Consider the following 19,108-nt stretch of genomic DNA (forward strand, 5'->3'; position numbering starts at 1 on the left):
CCTGCATAAATCCATCTACCTTTCATGGCTGGAAATGATTTACTCTCTGGGATATTTTAATCTCTGTGTGGAAACAAAAAAAGAATTACCCTTAGTTGCTCATCTGGGTTTCAATCCTTTGCACTATGCTGGGATCAAATTATTCTCCCTGGGTTGTTAATCCCTCTGGGTTAATTATTCCTGAGAATGAACCCCATTACTACTTAACATTTTAATTTATTTTTGAAGTTAAATCTACTCTCTATCTATCTAAATTAACCTGGGAAAGATAAATTAATAATAAGATAAAACGAATGAATGAAACCGTACGTATATATATATACGAAACGCTTCAAAAAAAACCCCATCGCATGTGAGAAACTGTCTGTACCACGCGGTACGTTGCATGGACAATGGCCGCAGGCGGAGTAATAGCTCTGCAGGTAGGGGAGCGGTACCGTTACGGTACCCTCCACTAACCTGCGGTCACTGCTACGGCAGTGGCCGCAGGGTAGTGGGGGGAACCGTGGGCCCCCCCTCCTCCCACTAAGCGCGCTGGGCACGCAATACCACGCCTTTGCATTTTTTTTAAAAACTCTTTTTCGTGGAATGTGACTGTTAATAGATGGTAATTAAAGTTTAGATGTTAATAATTGGTAAACTTTCGATTTATTTCTTTTTTTTATTTATTTTAAGTTTTAACAATAATTAATAACTTGTCAATAATTATTATTAATGTAATTGGTAATAGTTATTAATATTGATATTCATTGATAATAGTTTTAATGATCAAATGAAATTATCACATGGTATGTTATTGGAAAAAAAAAAATGGACTTCCCAAACCATTGAGGATCTAATTGATTTTTTTTGGGTGATAAACTTGAGCTTACTTAAATCTTAAGTCTTATGATTAATTCCAAAAGTGTAAACAAATTTCTAGTAACTCTATATTTAATTGTTCTTACAATAAGAGTAAACACTCCTTCATTTTTTTTCTGCAATGATATTATTTTACCTTGCTTTTATTCCGCAATTGCTCATAAGTACTCAATTATCATGTCAATTGTAGAATATCGATACCTCTCTCTTTTTTTGAAAGTATTTAAAGTTTAAATCGTATACAAGCATGATGCTAGTTTAGAAAACTAAACAAAAGGAGTTGGAAAACCAAAACTAGCAGCGTTCGGTATATACGGTGCCTCTAGGTCACGCTTACGGGTAATGCCGTCGTGTTGAACTACTGCACTTAACGCCTAATAAAGCTGCATTAACGACGTCTGTGGCATCGTCCCTATAAATCGTCGGGGAGTAATAAGGGACATTTGGAAGTTAAATATCCAAGGGGCGGGTAATCCCTCTTGGATCGATTATTTAATAAGATAACTTTTAAATGAATTTTCACATCCGTTGAGATAAACCATAGTAAACCCCTCTTAGGGATGGTCAAGTTAAAAGCTCTCATGAAATTTACCTTCTTTATTTATTTATTTATCTCGAAGGGATATTGGTGATTGCAATTGGGTGACGCTCATGATAAGTATTAGGATCTAGTCTTTTTGTTTAGGCCACAAGCAATAGGCCATCTTGAGCCTTCGCTTAAGTGCTACCATCGTGGGTAGCAACCGCAGAGAAACTGTCTGGGACAGTGACCCTAGAAAGGGTTGCGTACCCACAAATCAGTTTACATCAAACCATAGATTAGAAAATAGAACTACATACTTTACGCCTTGATCCCGTGCCGAAGCGGGTATGTAGGCAGTCTTGGGACGGAGTTGTCCCTCGTACTCAGGCGTTCGTGGGTGGGGTCTAGGCTTGGTTGAGTAAGAATCCTAAATGAAAGATAAGATAATCAAACTTAATTCAATGCATACTCGGAAGGAATCCCGTATGGATTCGCTTGACTTCCCGAGGCTTTAAGCCAAATTCCGAGGCGGAATTCAAGCTTATATTATTTTTTTTATTACTCCTAAGGACGGCGACCTCGGTGCATTCTTGTTAGAAGAATGTAGTACTTAGTGAGTGGCTCAGGACCCGGATGGTCCCGATGAGTCTAAGTCTCTGGCCAGAGCATCTCCTATCCCGTTTGGATGGATGCCTACCCCGTATGGGTAGATGCCTATCCCGTATTGGATAGATGGAATTTACGTCCCGTATGGACAATTGCCTAACCCGTATGGTTAGAAGCTCATCCCGAATGGATGAATGCCTAATCCTAAATGGATGGATGCCCAGAGTATGCAGTTGAATAAAACATAATAAAGAAAAAATATATATATATACTCAATTTTGTTGGATGAATTATGGTGGGTTATTACAACTCACCAATTAATCCTTGCCCATATTTGATATGTCTTGAGTTTGGGTTTATGTTCTTGGCATAAAATCGGCCAAAGTGAACGGTGGAATAATTATATAAAGACTCCCTCCTATTTTTTATGCGCTTACTAATACTTCTTCGCTACTTCTCATGCAAAAAACACCTTGGAGATTTGTCGTGCCACTACTAAATAGGAAGAGAAACCATTTGCATCTTGCGTACAACCAAAAATGGTCAAACTTTACCAAGATAAGCAAACTGTTGATAACCATTCTAAAGGGGAGCTCAAATCAAACATTATTTCAATAGCTTAAAACTGGGGGTAGATTTTATAAATAATTATTTCAATCCTTGGGAGTTCATTAATCTTTTCAATCTATTAAGCACGTCAAACAAGGGTAACATTTTTATTTGAGTTGTATTTCATTCTTCAAGATTTTGTTTGTCATTATCAATTGTTTTTCATACCCTCATATTCCTTTCCTAAGTGAGATAATACTTTTTGATAGTTCACTGATGTAATTCCATGTTGGCCCTCCATTTCCTAGTGAGCTATATCTAACCAACGTCTCACCTAGGATGGATGATCTTCATAAATTGGTATTCACCATAAAGGGTTGCACCGAGGTCTTCACATACCCAAATTGCCTCCAGTCTCCAAGGTGCGCCCACAAACTCAGAACACGCTCCACCATTGCCAAGATGACTGACATACCACCATACCACTCTGACTTCACACATTCACACATTGCTCTCAGGACCTCCTCTTTGGACTCCAGTTCCAAGCCCCAAGCCATAAATGTCCAGGCAATGTCGATGTTGGAGCGATACTAATGCTCCGCCTTAAAAAATTCCTCTCCCAAAATCCACTCCACAATTTGCCAGAACATTGGGTCATCTATCTTGAACACACTACGGAGCCTCCTCTCTGTAATCTTGCCACAAAAACTTTGCTTGTTGTCTCATAGTGACTAATGTGAAATTTTTCTCCATGGCACCTGTCACCCGCTCCCTTTTCAAGGCATCAATCCCACACAGTGAAAATGACACATTACCATAGGGGTTATTAAGGGAGCCGATCACCACCATTGTCATACCGTTAAATGATGGTATTGGCTACTGTCTCCAGACTTTCCAACTCTTGATTGTGTGTCCCCCTAAAATATTCAAAAAGCTCCGGGCCATTTAATGTTAATGATGACACAACACTGTTAAACAGTGTGTATGCCACTTGATTTCCACTCTGTTTCACATGAGTAATTTTGAAGTCTTCAAATGTACAAGGGGCTTACAAAATTAATTTCATAAATTTATTCAAACTCCAAGCAATCACTTCCCCTTTAGCCTCCAAATGCAATCGGGTAACATTCAATTTTTTTGCCATCCGAATAGCTTTCTCAGGTAGTCTGTACCTCTGCCTCATTATTGGTCCCGTCAACAAGTCGTTTCTGCCAATAGCCAAAAAGTTCCCTTGAGAGACTCGCACCACGAACCTAATGAAATTCAATTTAATCCACCCCAAATCAGGACATTCCCAATGCATCTTCAAGTCAAAAACCTCATGATTAACCTAAGAAGGACCATGAGTAGGCCAAAATTTGGTTAAATTTATAAATCTTCCTAATTTGTCCTAACAACGTTTTGTTGGTCACTTTTTAAATGATTCATTTCTTGCTCTCTTGGAAGAGAGGCATGATATCAAATAAGCTCTTTAGTGCCTAGACACCTTTTGTTTATGCAATTGTAGATAACCCAAGAAATGGATTGATCATGGAGAGGTTTTCAAACTTCTTGGCATCCCTTTTTCTCTTCAAGCTTCTCCCTCTTCCGTGTTGTAATCTATCATTGCCCATGTATAGATGAAATTGATTTATTGGATCACCAAATCACTTTCTCTTGTAGGAAAAATCCATGTTTGTTTTAAAGTTTTAATGTTCACCCATGTTTATTATACTTCTTGCTAGATTCCCTCAAGGCCCCATATTAAAATCTTGAAAATCTTTTAAAGATATTTTTAAGAGCCTCATTGGCATAGGGAAAATGTTATCATACGATTGCTTGGAAATTTTCTCATCTCAATCATGATTCAGGTGGTCTTGAACTTGTTGGCATTCATCATCAAGGTTTAAACTTGTGTGCTAAGTGGGTTGACAAATCTCAAAAGAGTAATCAAGTTTGAAAATTTTTGCTTTGCCATTGTATTTCTTCTAGTGTTCCTTATGGTGCTAAACCTTGGAGAAATCTAGGCTTTTAACCTATTCTCACTATGAAAAAACCTATCCAAATCCAAGGAAAATTCTATGGTTAAAATTATATCAATGAATTGGGAAGCCATCAAATTATGGGACTTATGGATTGCGAATGATTTTTTAATGGACTATTTATCAACTAGTAATCCATTTGTGTAATGTCTCACTTGAATTTTTAATATCTTGAAGGGAATATTTCATAATATCCATTCAAGTGTAATTTTTAATTTTTATACAACAATAAATAAAATAGAAACCATACTTTTTCCATTTGGTATGTCTAATAATTAATTAAATTTGCACAATTAAGCATAAGATGGCATTTGAAATTGTTGATAAATGACAAATGCTATTAACTTCAAATTTAAATAGTGTCTACTAAAAGATTGGTCAACTTAGCACAATGATGATTTCCTTGTGAAATCACTCTTTAGAAATTGTGGATTTTTGTCCTTCAATTCCCACCATGAGGGGTTTCATCTTTAGGTTAAATGAATTGCAATTCCATGCTCGAAAGGAGTAATAATCGAATGATAAAAGATGCATTTTTTGTATGGTGATTACTTTTCTTCGTTTGGTATCTCGAATATATCTTTTTCCTTCAACATTTATGATTCTTCACACACCCCTTGACTTTCGATAAAATTGAACTTTAATTTGTTGTTGTTGTTGTTGTTGTTGGCATTGTGTTGTCATTGAAGTCAACCAGTGTAGTCAACCGGTATAGCATAACTGGTATGTATGGTATGCTACTGGTATGCAGGTCCGGTAAGCAGGAAGGTGTCTCGGTATGCAGGTAGGTGTTGTATCAACCGGTAAACATGTCCATTGGTAAGCATGCAAGGGACAAGAAGAACATAGAGGAACATGGCATCGAATCATATGCAGTGAAAAGGTATTGTGTCCTAACCGAACAAACAAAGAAGAGCATGGCTTGAAGGTTAACCGGTTATTGTATAACTGGTAGGGCAAGGTATAACCGGTAGGGCAAGGTGAATCGATAGGTAAACACCGGTTGTATGCTTGGTCGGTGACTCATCTTGAACCGACACAGTCAACTAAGCTAGATGCTGACAGTGATAATGTGTGGACTCCAAGTGGCGAACGTGCAGTGGTTGGTGAATGGTGCGTCGGTGAGGTAGTTGCTGACTAAGTCCATATTAATGACGACTACGGAAATCACGGATTGATTGTAGAGGTTTGCAGCTCAAAGCATATTGAAAGGCACATATTTGTGATGCAATGACCGATGAAGGACGTACGATTGCAGATCGGATTTGGAGAAGGAAACAACAAGATCATTTATTATGATTGACAAAAGTAGGGTCGATGTCTTGCTAAAGATAGTAAATGTGTATTGGAAGAATAAAATATGGTAGTGTTGTTTGATTTATTGCAGGTTGTCAATCTCGGAGATGAGATCCTAATTGATCTTATTCGGATTGGGTCGGTGAAGAATACCCTAGGGCACGAAGTTTGAATTTTTCATGTTGGCGAGAAAGCATGAGTATAAATATGCCAACTGAAGATCTAAAAGACTGATGTTAGACGACGGGTGTTAGTGAAGAGTGCAAAATAGTATGAGCGTTTAAGTGTTGAACTTTGGAGCGACTGAGTGTGTTGGAGAAAGAACCGGTAAGAGGGGCTTAATCGATAAGAGGGGTTTAACCGGCAAGAAATAGAGTAACCAATAAGTTGTCACATAGTTTAACAGTCAAGTGAACCGGTAGTGTTTGAACCGGTAAGACTGAAGCAGAGAAGCAATGAAGAGATAAACCGACAAAGAGAATTGATTGGAGATGTTACAAAATTCATTTGTAACAAGGTGTAAATTATTGTATTGCTTTATCTCATTGTATTTAATTGAATGGGTGCTCGATGCAGGGGTTGGCGCTCCTTGAGTTGGTTCTCAAAATAGTGTAGGGTTTGGTGCTCCTTTGGGTTGATGCCCATAAATTGCTAGGGGTTGGTGCTCCTTGGGTTGGTGCCCTAGAAACTATTGTAAAATTGTTATTCCATTGTGAGGGTGGATTGGAGCAGTAGTCTCTAGCAACATTTCTCACTGAGGGTTTTCCCACATTGGGTTTTCTTCGTATATCCAGTGTTGTGTGATGCATTGATTGTGTGTGATTGATTATCAGTTTTTTCATTACTTTACTGGTTGTACACACACAGTTGAAAATTGTTTATAATCACCGATTCACCCCCCTCTCAGTGATATCTTGTGTTCTACAGTTCTTCTTCTTCATCATCATCATCTTCTTCTTCTTCTTCTTCTTCTTCTTCTTCTTATTATTATTATTATTATTATTATTATTATTAAAAGTTTAATTATAGACATAATTCACCATAATAAAAAAATTGGGATGAACCCCAGAGAAGTTTGAGCAATATGAAAGCTTAAAATTATAAACAAAATGGTTTGTACGTAGACAAACACACCCAACTAGAAACTAAAAACTTCTAACCAAAGGAGCCACTACCAGAAGAGACTAAACCTAAAACAAAAACCCTACTTGGATTTTTTCTTCAACCCGAGACCATTTTCCTTGTAGTCATCTTCTTTGAACTTGATCTTCTTACCCTCACCCTACTGCTTCATTTTTGCTTTTCATACCATTCTCCTCTCCAGTTCAATGGTGTGAATGTAGACCTTTAAGTCTTCCCATGCCTCACGAGCTTCCTCAAACCTTGCAACCCTATTTGCCCCATCTCTCTAAAGCACTAACGAACGATATTCCACATTAATACGATTTGGAATTACACCTTCTCCATAGGCTTGCCGCAACCCCTACCCAAGAACCACTCTTCCCAACAAGGACACCAAGCCACACAAAGAATGTGTAGGAAGACACACTTTGGCCACCCATTCCACTTTCGATTTCAATCCAAAGGTGAGTCCCCATGCCACCAACATCGAAATAACGTCCATGTTAGTCCTATACCTGAATTCGGATACCAAAAATTCATTACCCAACAATCTCTTAATGATTTCCAGAAACTGCTCCTCATCAAACAGGAAAATACCCCAAGCCTTTTATCTGTAATTTGTCCCAATAAGGCCAAATGTTGTTTGATGGAGTGCAAAGTGAAGTTTGCTTCCATCTCTGCAATCTATGCTTTGGATAAATTAGCCTCTATCCACCAAACTTCTACACTACGCGACGCCACCAAAGCTAGCCCTTCTTTAAACTCGAAAAAACAAAAGGCATGCAACAATTAATAGAAGTAATGAATCTGATAAATTCTGATATGAAATCCTTTCGCCCAACTCAAACCCACCTCAACTCATGTGCCACCCTCCATCCTACCAGTAAATGAGAGCTTGCAATAGTGGCAAGCAAGGTGGTGGCGTACTTAAAAATGATGGGGAAGTTTAAACTTTGTTTGATTAAATTAAAAATGCCTATCACCACCTGGCATCAAGGTGTCCTATCAAGTACCAAGGAGCAGATATTAATTCGCCCAAGACACATCACACCCCTTGTCATCCCACCATTTGACTAGTTGCTAATCTAGCTCACATCCCAAGTTGGAGGAAGTGTCTGCCTCCATGTTTCCCTCTCTTTGAATGTGGGAAACTTTAAAATCTTGAAAAAGATTTTTTTTTTGCAAATAAAATTAATAAATTTATTAATTCGCCAACCCTATGAGGACCCCTTATCAATTGCATCTGACACAATTTTTGGATCCCCTTCTAAATGCAATTTTGAAACTTTAAGATTTCCCACCAAATCAACCACCAACATTGCATCCCTTACCTCGGCTTCATTATTTGTGCCATTTGGTAACCTTTGAGCTCCTTTTGCGACAATCATACCCTCGTCATGTTTTGCAATACAACCCGCTCTCGAGATACCTGGGTTCCACAATGCTCCATCAAGATTGATCTTCATCCACCCGTTCTCTGGTTTCTCCCAGTGACACATGTTCCCAACCACAACCATAGGATTTACCCTAAATTTAATAATAATAATAATTACTATTATTATTACCCCATTTTGGAAAGGGGACATTACAATCCATCCTTCTCAAGATTGATTGTCCTCAAGCAATCGCATACTAGGATACTCTTAAAAATTCTTCTTCACTTGACTGAGTCTTTTTGAAAATAATGAGTTACTAAATTGATCTTAGAAATTTGTAATTCCCAAATTTTCATCCAAAACTATGACCTATATGCTCAATTTTAGGAACTTGAAGATAATTTGGTATGATAACATGTTGATCATCCTCAACATTCATCTTTGTTAACTTTTTATGCAATATGATAGTCACATCTTTAATCTTCCACAATTTAATACTAGAGAAGGCAATTTGTCGACTTTAAAAACACTATAATTAATAGTGAATGTATCTATTATTCTAGAACTAATGCTTGGAATCTAATTTCTTAATTTTGGCTTTCATTCCTAGAAACCAATCTTTTTTGGGACTAATAAATTGTTGAGATTTGGTAGTATATTGATTAGCTATGACATAAGACCTACCCATAGAAGATGTTGATATAGAATTTGACAGTTTCATTTTCCCTTTTGATAAACGATCATCCCCATCAACTGTTTGAGACTTACTAGCAAGATGATCATGAGAAAAAGAAAGTATAACTGCAATGGGAGCACATTGCAATTGAGTTGAAACTTGTGCATTTTTTACTTCAAAACATCAGTTGTAATGTTATTTCTAGTAGCAATACTCCCAACCTCCCATTGGATCTTGAACTCATGGAGTTCATATACTTGAGTTAGTATTAGGTATAGTAGGAGCCCTAGTCATATTCAATGGTACAAAACTTGTGCTAAGAACATTTGTCTTAAACTATGCATTTTGTGATATTATAGGAGGGTTGACAGAGTTCGTTAATCCTATTTACATCATTTATACTCATGGAATTTGTGAAAGACGTTGCATTTTGGATTCAGTAGGAAGATTTTTATAATCTACATGCATGGTTTGAATATCATCTTGTATTAAACTTTGTGATTTTCTCACATTAACTTTTTTACTCTAATTTCTAGAAGCATTCATACAATTTTGCTTGATGTGGAGCATTTGATCTAAGATATCATCAGATCAATCTTCTTTTCAAATTTATCTATAAGAACTTTCCTCAAAGGAGTTTTTTCCTCACTATGTACCATATTCACTTCTTTTCTCATTTAAATGAAATATGTTCTCTTTGATAATATCTATTGGCTCTATTACTAAATTGCATATGAAAGAAGACTCACAAGCTAGCAAGATCTAGCTCCAAGACTAATTGTATTGTCTCATTTGATTTTTTAATATATCGGAGGGAATCTTTCATAATATTCAATCAAGTTTAATTTTAATTTCTATCAAATAATATATGCACTAAAAACTACACTTTTTCCAACTAGTATCTTTGATAATTAATTGAATTTGCACAATTAAATATCTCTTTTAAATATAGCAATCAGATTTGTTGATAAATAAGAAATGTTACTAACTTCACAAATCTGATTGCTATCTTTAAATAAACAAAAAATAATTTACATCGATCAACTTAGTACAATGATGATTTCTATGTGAAATCACTCTTAAGAAATTATGGGTTTTCGTCCTTCAATTCTTACCATGAGGGGTTTCATACTCAAGTTAAATGAACTATAGTTCCATGCTCTAGAGTAGTAATAATCAAATAATAAAAGACATTTTCTTCATATGGTGGTTACTTCTCCTTGTTTGCTGTCTATTATATATCAGTTTCCTTCAATAGTCATGATCCTTCACATGCCCTTGACTTTTGATAAACGTAAACTTTGATTTTATATTTTATAATTATATTATATTCTATAATTTCTTTTTTGATATTTAAATATAATATTAGTACAATTCCATGTTGAAAATGGGACATTACAATTTGTTAGTCTCTTGAGATCACTTACCAAGATAAACTTCTAGCTAAAGTTCCTTGGATTTGTGCCCTATTTGTTTTCTCAAGGCTAAAATGGAATTCCAACTCTCGAATCAAATTTTGTAGTTATTTCAAATAATTGTAGATTCTCTTCTTGCAAATGTTTTATAAACTTGTGGTAAGGATCAATAAACCTTAATGAAAAGATTGGAAATGCTATCCTGATACTCCATTTGTGACTACAAACCTCATAAAGGGTGTTCATTGCTCTCCCCATATATGGTGCAAAAATTTAATGACATATGGATCTTACAATCCACAACTCATGGCAATGCAAACTCTAATATTTTGGACAACCATTCTTGAACCGAAGCTTGCTCACTTTTCTTGGTGTATTTTTTACTAGGGTCTTCTGATTAGATCTAGATTTATCCATATGCAGGTTGCCAAGCCCCACTATCCTTTCTATAGACTCCATGAAACTCTCAAGCATCTTTTTTGGTTTTGCCCTAGAGCCCTATCTACTTGAAATTGAATCCACAACACTTCTAAACCTTCTAGGTCAAAGCCTTTTTCTTGCCTTATGACTCTTTTCAAGGATTGGCCTAGGCTTCTTATTAAATTCACCTAGATATGGCATTTTTTTTTAGTGGAAATTTTTGTTCATCATTTGAAAAGATTAGAATTCAACTCTTTTACGATAGTTGTTAATGTTCATTTATCTTTGTATACTAAGTCGATGATGTCTTCCAATGTTCTTTTGCAAATCAAAGTGCAAGACAATAAGATTGCATTAGAAGTTGGTCATATATAGGTGGTATGGATCATTGGGGTAATGCTCCTTGCACAATTGCCCAAGTTTCACTAACTTCCTCTTCTCATAGGGGCCAATGCCCTCCTCTAGGGCGTTGACATGGACATAGTCATAGTTCTTAGCCTTCTCGTGGGTCTCATGGCTCTCCTCTGCCACAACATAGATCTTGGTGATTGCCCTAGCACTTTTGTCTGCGCTTTGCTACTTCACAACCATGTGATTGGGGTAATACTGGTAGGTAGAATGATAAAGTTCTCAAATTGGCATTAGCCGCTTCTCTAGCCAAGGATGATAAATCCCCTCTAAATGATGGTCACCAAAAGCAAATATTGAGGATTGCTATTGCCACATGCAAGGAATCTCACTTTTGATGGTCAAGATTGCCAAATGGGGCCAACTTGAGGGTCATGATCTACAACCTAGCATGTTTATTACTCTTGCTACTTAGTTTGTACTTGAGGATCATGATCATAAATCCCCTCTAAATGATGGTCACCAAGAGCAAATATTGAGGATTGCTATTGCCACATGCAAGGAATCTCACTTTTGATGGTCAAGACTTGCCAAATGGGGCCAACTTGAGGATCATGATCTACAACCTAGCATGTTTATTACTCTTGCTACTTAGTTTGTACTTGAGGATCATGATCATAAATCCCCTCTAAATGATGGTCACCAAGAGCAAATATTGAGGATTGCTATTGCCACATGCAAGGAATCTCACTTTTGATGGTCAAGACTTGCCAAATGGGGCCAACTTGAGGATCATGATCTACAACCTAGCATGTTTATTACTCTTGCTACTTAGTTTGTACTTGAGGATCATGATCATAAATCCCCTCTAAATGATGGTCACCAAGAGCAAATATTGAGGATTGCTATTGCCACATGCAAGGAATCTCACTTTTGATGGTCAAGACTTGCCAAATGGGGCCAACTTGAGGATCATGATCTACAACCTAGCATGTTTATTACTCTTGCTACTTAGTTTGTACTTTGTTTATGGTTACTCCACATTTGAAACTGGCTTTTGATGATGATGTTTTAGGGCTTTATCTACCTTAGAGTTTGGGATGTGATTCTATTCCACCCATCTTTTTTTGTGAATATGGTGTACAATATTTATTTTATAAATAATATAATAGCGCCTTATTCATAAAAAAAATACAAGGCACTTTATGACAGAAGAATCCTTCTAAGATAAATATACTCTTCAAGAATAAGGGTAATAACTGTCACAATTATTGGTCTTTAGAAGTTACATTAAGAACTGCAGACTGGGAATTTAAAAATCAGTTCAAGACACATTATAAATTATAGTTACATACAAAGATTTCAGGCTCTCCAGGTTTTCACTTGGATTACATGAAATAATGCTCAAGGAGTGTTGTGGGTCAACTGATCTTGTAGATGTGTCAAAAGCAACTCATCCAACCTTCAATATAAGGGTCATTCAGGACAAAACCAATCAGTTATGTTCCATAGTAATCACTGTAGTGTATTACAATATGTCGCTAAGTTCACATCCATTTTCAAAATACATTTTACATGCTAAGAGCGGTGCTTCCTTTCTTTCTGTCGCCATCATGTAACTTTTCAGTGGAAATTGTATTGGCTTAGCAGAAGACAAAGGGTACTTCATAGTTTGCAAACATTGTGATAACTGATGCATGAAAAGTTCAGACCAAAAGAAGCACCCTGAAATTGACAGTGGACAACTTGTTTATTCAGTATATGAGAATCCAGCTTGCAAGCTGTTTCAGTAGATAACCCAGTTATTCTGATGATTAAAATGGTCTTTGCATGATACTGCCAACAAGCATTCCCCAAGGTTAATTTTACAATAATTCGAAAAAGACCATTAAAAAAACTATTTGTGGAGAAAACTATATCAATTAAATAAGTGAACCCAGGTCTCCAAAACATCCGTTAGCATTTATGCCCAACACCACCCTATGCTCATCTGTGACCATCTTATAGGAAATATACCAGTTCACTTTTGAATCACATCCCGATCAGCCTCAACAATGACTAATGCTATCTAATTTAGAGGGGAACTTATGCTATTCACATAAACCTTCTAGACTTTACGAAAGCCAGTATACTGGAAGCTATGTCAATTGCTAAGCCAACTGGAAATATTAGGGCTTTCTCTCACAGATTATCATTTAGGATATTCTCCAAAGATGGTTTCAGCAATAATTGCTGTAACTGTAACCTGAGATCGGCTGCCACAGATAGAGTATCTTCACATGGATCATTCTTTGCGGCAATTACAGCTTTTAAATACCCCTTCCTTGCCTGCTCCATGGCCTCCATCTCTGTTTTGTCTGCCTCAGAGAAAGCCATAAACTCTTCATCTTCTACCCCTTCCTGTAATTCAAACTTAAGCTCATATAGCATAGAAATTTCCAGATAGTGGTAAACTCAAACCAAAAAACATGGGTCAAATAATGATATTTTAAAAGATCCAACTGACTTGGAGTTTGCCTATTATAGTAAATAAATAATAAAAGAAGATGAATGTGTGTATTGAAATTTTACCTTGTGGTGACCATTAAGTTGGGAATCATGTGTTAATATGCTAGGATCAACATCTGGAGCTTCAGATGATTGAACCTCTTCTGTTTTATTGATTGGGGATTTCTCTTTAAGAATTTCAAAAAATGAAATAAAAGCAGCAATCTGGCGTTGCAATCCATTTAGATCATCCTGGAGCTTCTGTGCCTTCTGATTGGATGCCTGGGAATCCTCTTCAGCCTTCTTCAAAAGTGACTTAACATCTGCTAGCTCATTCTGCAGTTTGCGCATTATAAAACAGAGAGGATACATGTCAAGAGCTTTTACAACTCGTGCAAATACAAAAGAAAATTCATACAAATCTTGATTCTTGGGTACAGATTATTGCACATTTAATTTTTGTGTCTCATAACACAGATTGCTAGGAGACAAGTTTTAGTATTTACACATTAACAATCACAGAGAGATGCATGATTATTTCTAGAATATTGTTTTCAAAATACTTTGTCATCTTGAGAACTGCTCTTACCATTTATAAGAGTCGTTTCCTAGCAAAACATTGATTTTTATATGCAGATGATAAATGATTGTAAATGATAGATGGGATTTATCATATTACAAAAGAAATAGACAAGGTATAATTGAAAATGATGAATGGTAGGAGAGTTGAGTTCCAGGAATAAGTAATTCAAAAAGAGCAAATTCCTTTAACAAAAACTGGGCCTTATCAAAGAAGAATCTGTTACCTTCTTATGACAGAGTTGAAGATGTGCAGATTTGATCAAGCTATCCTTCTCTTGATTCTGCTGTTGAAGTTCTTCCAACTTGACTTGCATCATTTCTATCTGAATAGCAGAACTTTCTGTAGACTTCAGAAGCTCCTCCTTTTCTGCCAATTTTTTCTGCAACTCCTCAATCTGGCTTTGCAATCGAAGTAGGTCCATGTTGTTTTCACTAATTAGAGGCTCATACTTGTTTCCAGTACTTAGATTTTCCCTATCTGGTGCAGATGATCTTGTTGAGTCTGGCTGCACTTCATCAATCAAGTAATCTTCATTCTCCATACTGTTATTTTTGCAATTGTCAACTTCCCCCACCTTTGGTGTTCTTTGCTTTTTGCCACTTCTTGTAGATGGGGTCTTCCCCCCTCTTCTCTCCAGCATCTGCACAAAGAGTTGATAATTTCTTTAGACTACGGGCAGCTGAATCTTATCAATAACTTCAATAACCTTATTTAATCTGGATAAGAAATCATTCTATGTAGATAGTTCCCATTTACTATGCTATTCTTAAACAATTAACTTAGAATGCTACTTCTAGCTTTCACACTGGAAAGTTGTACTCTATAATAAACAGAAACGGTGAACAAAAATAAATCTAAGAACAAGCTGAGGTTTTTATAAGACTATCTGCAAGTGGAGTGGACAAATAATTGCAAGGCTGACTAAGAGCTCATAGATGAGACTTAGCTCAAATCGATTCTCAGCTTTAGATAGATTCTCCAGCAGGGGATAAGAACTGGCCAACCAGATACAATACAATCTTAGTGAGTTCGCATTATATCTCTGTGGACCTGGCATTAGGATTTTCCCTACATGATTGAGTATCAGCTCGAAGAAAATTCTTTACTCTTAACTGCCTAAAACCCAGAAGTTCTTGAAAGTTTTCCAAAATGAATAATAACTAGGATTTTCTTCTTTGTTTTTTCCAATATGTCAACTTTTAATCTTTGGCTTGGCAGGTCATACCTAAGTCTGTGTCATGTTACTTTGGATCAGAGAGCACATATACATCTAAAAGTAGACTAAAACAAGATAATGCCAGCAAATTTATTCCATTATGGGATTCTGATAATAAAACATGAGCAAAAAGAATCCAAAAATTCTGATTCTGATTCTTTTTGCTCTACTAGAATGCATTCTACAACCCCATGTCTACAACTCTGACTCTTAGTTGAAAAAAATCAAACAGTAAGAGAAAAGAACATCCAAGACAGAAGCATGTTGTAATTTTTGTAACAACAAAAAGATAATAGTAGAAAAACAAAATCCTAAATTCTAATAGTAATTCCTCCAAACATTTAGATTTGCTGTCTCCAATTGCCAAAATGACATATAAATTCCCCTCATCCCATCCACCCTATCCGAAAAATAAACTCACAATATCTGGTATAGCTCTCATAAATTAGCAGAATATAGAGTTCTACCTTTTGAGAAGACGACAAATCCCTGGGGGGTTTTGGGGTAAAAACCAGAGTTCCTTGATGAGCATAAGACTTGTTTGCCCTGCTTTCCTACAAAATTCAAAACAAAAAGAAAAAGGATTATCAATGCCATTCCATAAATTGGCATAGGACCACATTTCTGTATCTAACTGGATTACAACTAGAGAAAAATTCAATATTGTAAGATTTCATTGCAAATTTTTCAAAAAATATATAGTAATTACACACATTTCACTCTGCTAGTACACCAAAAAGCCAAAAAGGTTTTAGGAACTTGGAATGTTGGGACATTCAGCATGACGCTAAGAAATGGATAGATTACATACCATAAAGGAATCCACTATGGGGATCATCTCAAGTAAGTTCTTGTACAATTCTTTATCTACATGCCCAGTGGCCTGAGATGCTACAGACGGTGAAGAAGGTCCAGAACCCCACCCAGAAGCAGAAGCAGGATAATTGCCAAAATCTTGCACACTACCATATCCTTTGACATCATTCCATAAGCTCTCTCTGAAGAAGTTTCGATCCATTGACAGAGACTGATTGTTCTCCATTAGTCAATAAATATTCCTCCTAACTCAGACTTCAAACTAAGAGCTCTCCGATTCATAAAATTTCGGTTGAACTGCAGTGACAGAAACGGAAATTTTGTAAGCGCGTTGACAGATCCGCTGACTATAGAAAACCGACATACCCACTTCGTTTTCTGGCCATATGTGCATACCCAAATGATTCAATTTCATAAACTCGGATCCTCATCACATCGATCATTAGCTTCAATACATTTGTGTACTGTCAATTGACGGAGAATGAAAATTGAAGATCTGTGGCGATGGACAAATCAATCAAGCTATCGCTTGAGATTAGAAGCATTAGACAAGATCTCTTGCAATCAGGTTACAGCTTCTCACTCCGGGGATTGAGCATAATACTTTTAATCACATTTCACGCCTACTGACAGAATTTGAGTGCAGAAAAGAGCTTATTTCAAGAAATTGCAATAGTGAAAGAATTGATAATTAGTATTGGGTCGGCAGCATAATAATCCATACAAAACGGGAGCTAAGAGACATTTATGTGGAATAATGAGCTGTGGATCTTTCTGTCTGGCCGTGTCTAATCCTGGTTTATACGATTGTAATTAATTGGTAATTGTGCTTCACAATTTTCTTCGGTTTTTGTGTTTATTAACGGTAGAATTTAATAACGGCTCTTGATATCCCAAAAATAGAGGCGCCTTTATAGCTGAAATTTTAGACATTTAACTGTGTAGATTGAAATTTTAGACATTTAACTGTGTAGCTTGAAATTTAGCCATTTGCCTTGTTCATCGATTTGCAATAGCTGGAGAGGGGGCCACAGGTGGGCTGTTTTAAGTTTTCTTTAACTTGTTTTTAGTAGTGTATTAAGCTTAATATTGAACAGTCAAAGACCAGCAGAGTACAGAAATACTCCTGCACAGTCAGTCAACCATCGCTGCAAAACAACAGCAGAGCAGCTTACATAGAGAAAAACAAAGTTTTCTTAACCGCTACCGGCCAAATGGCGGAAATGTGGGTTGATAGATTATGTGGGAAAAGTAATGCTTCTCTACATACATACCTCTTCATAGTTATATTGAGAAGTAAGATAACAGAAATAAAAATAAAATTGTTTAAGCTGTGAAAGCAACATCATGGGGAGGAAGAGGGGTTCTGATCATCCGGTTTATCTTATACATCATCAATATTAGAACATCTCTTGTCAACATTAGATTCTCCTTTTTTATCCTTGTCTTCATTGCGTAGGTGAAATCGCTAGAGTCATTTAAGAGAGCCAATTCAAAGAGTTTGGCCAACCACCACCACAAGAAGCTCATAGACAACCACTACCTCCACAAAACTTCTATCTATAATAATGTTATATTTTGGAAGCTAATTTTTTTTTAGATTATCCTAGTTGAAATTAATTAATATATTTAGAGAGTTAAGTAATTGAGATAAGAGAAATAAAAATGTTGAGAAAGATTAGAAAGTTGGTATGGCATTTGATATGTTGTCAATTTTTATCTCTTTGATTGATTAAGATGTTACAACAAAAATTAGAAATTAGAAATTGGAATTGGATAAGTTTTAGGTTCTTGAGATAAGTGTGTTTTAAAAGTTATGGTCTCAAATTTGGGTCATACATGTTGTCTATTCCTCAAACACTTTGCTTACAAATGACTCTATCAACTTTGATTTTAACCTTTGAGATTCATAGACCATGTTTGCTATGATTTTTCCCTACATTTTTTTTTCAAAGTTTTTTAAAATAAAAAAGAATAGCAGTCCAAGAAAGGATTGCAAGAATAAGGAAGTAGAAATTTGAAGCAGCATACAAAAGTTACACTTGAGAAACTAGGGGTGTAAAAGCTCCTCTATAGGTTTTCTATTGGTAGAGGAAAGACTATTCACTATGACGATCAAGTCCTATGGTCAATTTAACAAGATTGAGAACATGCCAAAGATAGAAAGAATGATGATGAAACTTAAGCTAATCTAGCACTAATGAATTTGTGATTAAATATGGATGGGAATGTTTTGTCCTAATAATTAATGATTAAAATGACCTAGGATGGTGATCTTAAACATAAACAAAGGACATCAATGGGGTTGTGCTCTAATGGAAAAGGCCATAAGGATCTCAAGATGGAGATCCATGTTCAAATCCCCAAAGTGACATCTATTGTTGGAATTCCAAGTGATGGCTCTTGGACTTCCATTGTGGCTTCTAAAATGATTTGAGTTGAATAAATAGATTCTTAGTTGAATATATTGATTAGGGAGGAGGCCCCCCTTGTGACCTCCTTTGGACTTGGGCCAAGCTAAAATCCCTGTGTGCCAAAGGTCTCATTATGTGTCACACACACACACACACACACACACACACACACACACACACACACACACACACACACACACACACACACATAATGAGACCTTTGGCACACAAGCTAACATGTAATAGTCAATCTTAGAAATTTAATGTTGGAAAACTCAAGATTTGAAATTCAATTTTGGACTATCTAGATTGTGGACATGGTGTTGTCTAAGACACCAAAATGGGTGACCTAGTCTAGGGAATCATGATTGTAAATAAT

At 36.3% G+C, this 19,108-nt stretch overlaps 1 protein-coding gene across 1 annotated transcript; it reads right to left on the minus strand.

Annotated features, from left to right (window-relative positions):
- Positions 1-12,460: 12,460 nt before the first annotated feature.
- On the minus strand, positions 12,461-17,204 carry LOC131059756 (protein MICROTUBULE BINDING PROTEIN 2C). Its single transcript, XM_057992791.2, has 5 exons — positions 16,311-17,204; positions 15,967-16,053; positions 14,507-14,923; positions 13,785-14,036; positions 12,461-13,613 (listed from the first exon to the last, which is right to left on the minus strand). The coding sequence occupies exons 1-5, from the start codon at positions 16,539-16,541 to the stop codon at positions 13,395-13,397; spliced, it is 1,206 nt and encodes a 401-aa protein (XP_057848774.1). The 5' UTR covers positions 16,542-17,204; the 3' UTR covers positions 12,461-13,394.
- Positions 17,205-19,108: the final 1,904 nt, after the last annotated feature.

This window comes from Cryptomeria japonica, chromosome 3 (genome assembly GCF_030272615.1).
Source record: "Cryptomeria japonica chromosome 3, Sugi_1.0, whole genome shotgun sequence".
NCBI lineage: Eukaryota > Viridiplantae > Streptophyta > Pinopsida > Cupressales > Cupressaceae > Cryptomeria > Cryptomeria japonica.